At 40.5% G+C, this 2,253-nt stretch overlaps 1 protein-coding gene across 1 annotated transcript; it reads right to left on the bottom strand.

Moving 5' to 3' along the window:
* Positions 1-246: 246 nt before the first annotated feature.
* Positions 247-1,956, bottom strand: LOC111536090 (kita-kyushu lung cancer antigen 1 homolog). The gene is made up of 2 exons (XM_023202368.1): positions 1,744-1,956; positions 247-568 (listed from the first exon to the last, which is right to left on the bottom strand). Exons 1-2 carry the CDS (start codon positions 1,816-1,818, stop codon positions 302-304), a joined length of 342 nt encoding a protein of 113 aa, XP_023058136.1. The 5' UTR covers positions 1,819-1,956; the 3' UTR covers positions 247-301.
* Positions 1,957-2,253: the final 297 nt, after the last annotated feature.

The following is a 2,253-nucleotide window of genomic DNA, read 5'->3' as shown; positions in this document are numbered from 1 at the left end:
TCACTATGTCTCAACTATATTGTTTAATGTAGCTTATTTATGTTTAAAAAATAAACTTTTGAACGGTTTTTCTTTTTCTATTGTGCTTGTATTCCTTCCCCAGTAAATATATTTTAGCAACATGTAATCAATTATCTAAAGTAAAAGTAAGAAACTCGATAAGTATCTGGATTTTTTTTTATCTGAGTTGGCATCCCCTCCCTCTTAAAAAATAATTCATTTAGTATAAACACACAATCAAATGAGTCTACTCAAAGTGTCTTTAATGATTTGCACCACTGGCATTACATCCTGTACCCTTTTAGGTGGATTTCCGGTGACCTGATGCACCTCTCAAATCGTGGCTAACTAGAATATATTCCAGTTCAGCCATTTTGTATTCCACCATCTTGACGTTTACCAATAGTTGCTTCTGCATGTCTATCGAGTGTGGGAAATTATTTAAAATATCCCGAGAGAGGTTGTTGAATAAAAGATTGTTGTCTGTATTGCTGTTAATTAACCCAGTAGAAGAGCATATTAGTAGTGCAAACGCAGTAGAAACTGATGATGTTTCACCAGTGTTTCTCTGTAAAGGAAGGGAATTATACATATGTAGTTTATCGAATTAAGCAATTTCCAAACTACCAAAAAACAACTTATTTAATCTTGGTTACCAAAATAAACTGATTTCCCCTAATATGTAGAGATTAAAAATGTATTGAATTACTACATTAACTCAAACATACATTCTTCCAAAACCAGACTAAGAAAAAAAATTTATGAAAGTGGCACATATACACCATGGAATACTATGCAGCCATAAAAAAGGATGAGTTTGCGTCCTTTGTAAGGACATGGATGCAGCTGGAAACCATCATTCTTAGCAAACTATCACAAGAACAGAAAACCAAACACCGCATGTTCTCACTCATAGGTGGGAACTGAACAATGACATCACTTGTACTCGGGAAGGGGAACATCACACATCGGGGCCTATCATGGTGGGGGAGGGGGGAGGGATTGCATTGGGAGTTATACCTGATATAAATGACGAATTGATGGGTGCTGACGAGTTGATAGGTGCAGCACACCAACATGGCACAAGTATACATATGTAACAAACCTGCACGTTATGCACATGTACCCTAGAATTTAAAGTATAATAAAAATAAAAATAAAAAAAAAAAGAAAGTAGCCGTTAGTGCCGAGGTTCCATATCCTTTCCTTACATTTCCTGAGCAGCCTAATAGGTAAATACATGAACCCTGTCTTTGACTCTCATCTAAAAGCACTTCACTTGTGACTTTAACACCAGAAAATCCACATTTACACTCGAATTATTTGTGAATGCCCGGAAAGCACCCTTAAAATAAAGATGGCGAGCTCAGCGAACAGACACGTCGGGGAGAAGATGCAAGAGAAGAAAGAGGGAAGGTAAGATTCTTAAAGTGGGAGATGGTGGTGGGGAATGGGCACTGACAACCGCACTTTCCTCTCCAATGAGTGAAAAGCTGACCACATTACTTAGGGACTTGGGGCTTTTTAGAAGAGACCACAACTGTCGAATCACTGGTCAGAATACAGGAATTGCGGAAGTGAGGGGGTAAAAGTCTGAGGCTCCTTTGAGCGAAAAAGAGGAATGAGATGATCTTCCCTTACCTCTCATTTTACTGTATTTTACTCTCTTACATATACACACCCCCCAGTCCACATACTTATCTAGCTTCATCTAATTCAAATCTCCCTCATATTCACCGTTACCCGAAAGCGATATTTCCAGCAGACAATCATCAAGGCACACAGAATGCTGCTCGCTAGGAGTAAACAGATGTTCATGGTACCTCTTCGGCCTCTTCTCCCTTCTCGGGGCGGACCCCCTCAACTGGTAGTTGGAAAGCAGTAGGCCCCTTAGTCAGCCTGATTTGGGAAACTTCAGGCCAGGATACTATGTGTCTTGCACTGCCTGGTGCAACTGGGATGCTCTGTGTTGTCCCGCTTTATATACTGCTGAGGACGCGAGAACTCACAGTTGGGCACGCACGCGGAGGTTCTGTGCCACAATAAGATGACGTAAAAACCGGCCCTGCAGGAAACCAGGCGGCACTTAGTAACCGTCCATCTGGTTAGCGTCAGGTCCTTAGAGAGGAGAGTGAAAGACAGTGAGGAAGTGTGGGATTTCTGGGAAGCCGAAACGTGGTAGAAGTATAGCCTCCAAACGGATTGGTTAAATAGAGTATTTTAAGATTGCTCCTACTTTAAAAATATATATAT

Source organism: Piliocolobus tephrosceles, chromosome 12 (assembly GCF_002776525.5).
Source record: "Piliocolobus tephrosceles isolate RC106 chromosome 12, ASM277652v3, whole genome shotgun sequence".
Classification (NCBI taxonomy): domain Eukaryota; kingdom Metazoa; phylum Chordata; class Mammalia; order Primates; family Cercopithecidae; genus Piliocolobus; species Piliocolobus tephrosceles.
The sequence above is the reverse complement of the archived record's forward strand: the minus strand, read 5'-3'. Positions and strand labels throughout refer to the sequence as shown.

What these genes read in the sequence shown, in the direction of transcription:
- LOC111536090 (XM_023202368.1), bottom strand. Translation starts at nt 1,818, where the DNA reads ATGAACATCTGTTTACTCCTAGCGAGCAGCATTCTGTGTGCCTTGATG. An exon ending in GCTGGAAATATCGCTTTCGG is followed by an intron (nt 569 to 1,743) that starts GTAACGGTGAAT and finishes CTTCCTTTACAG; the next exon opens with AGAAACACTGGTGAAACATC.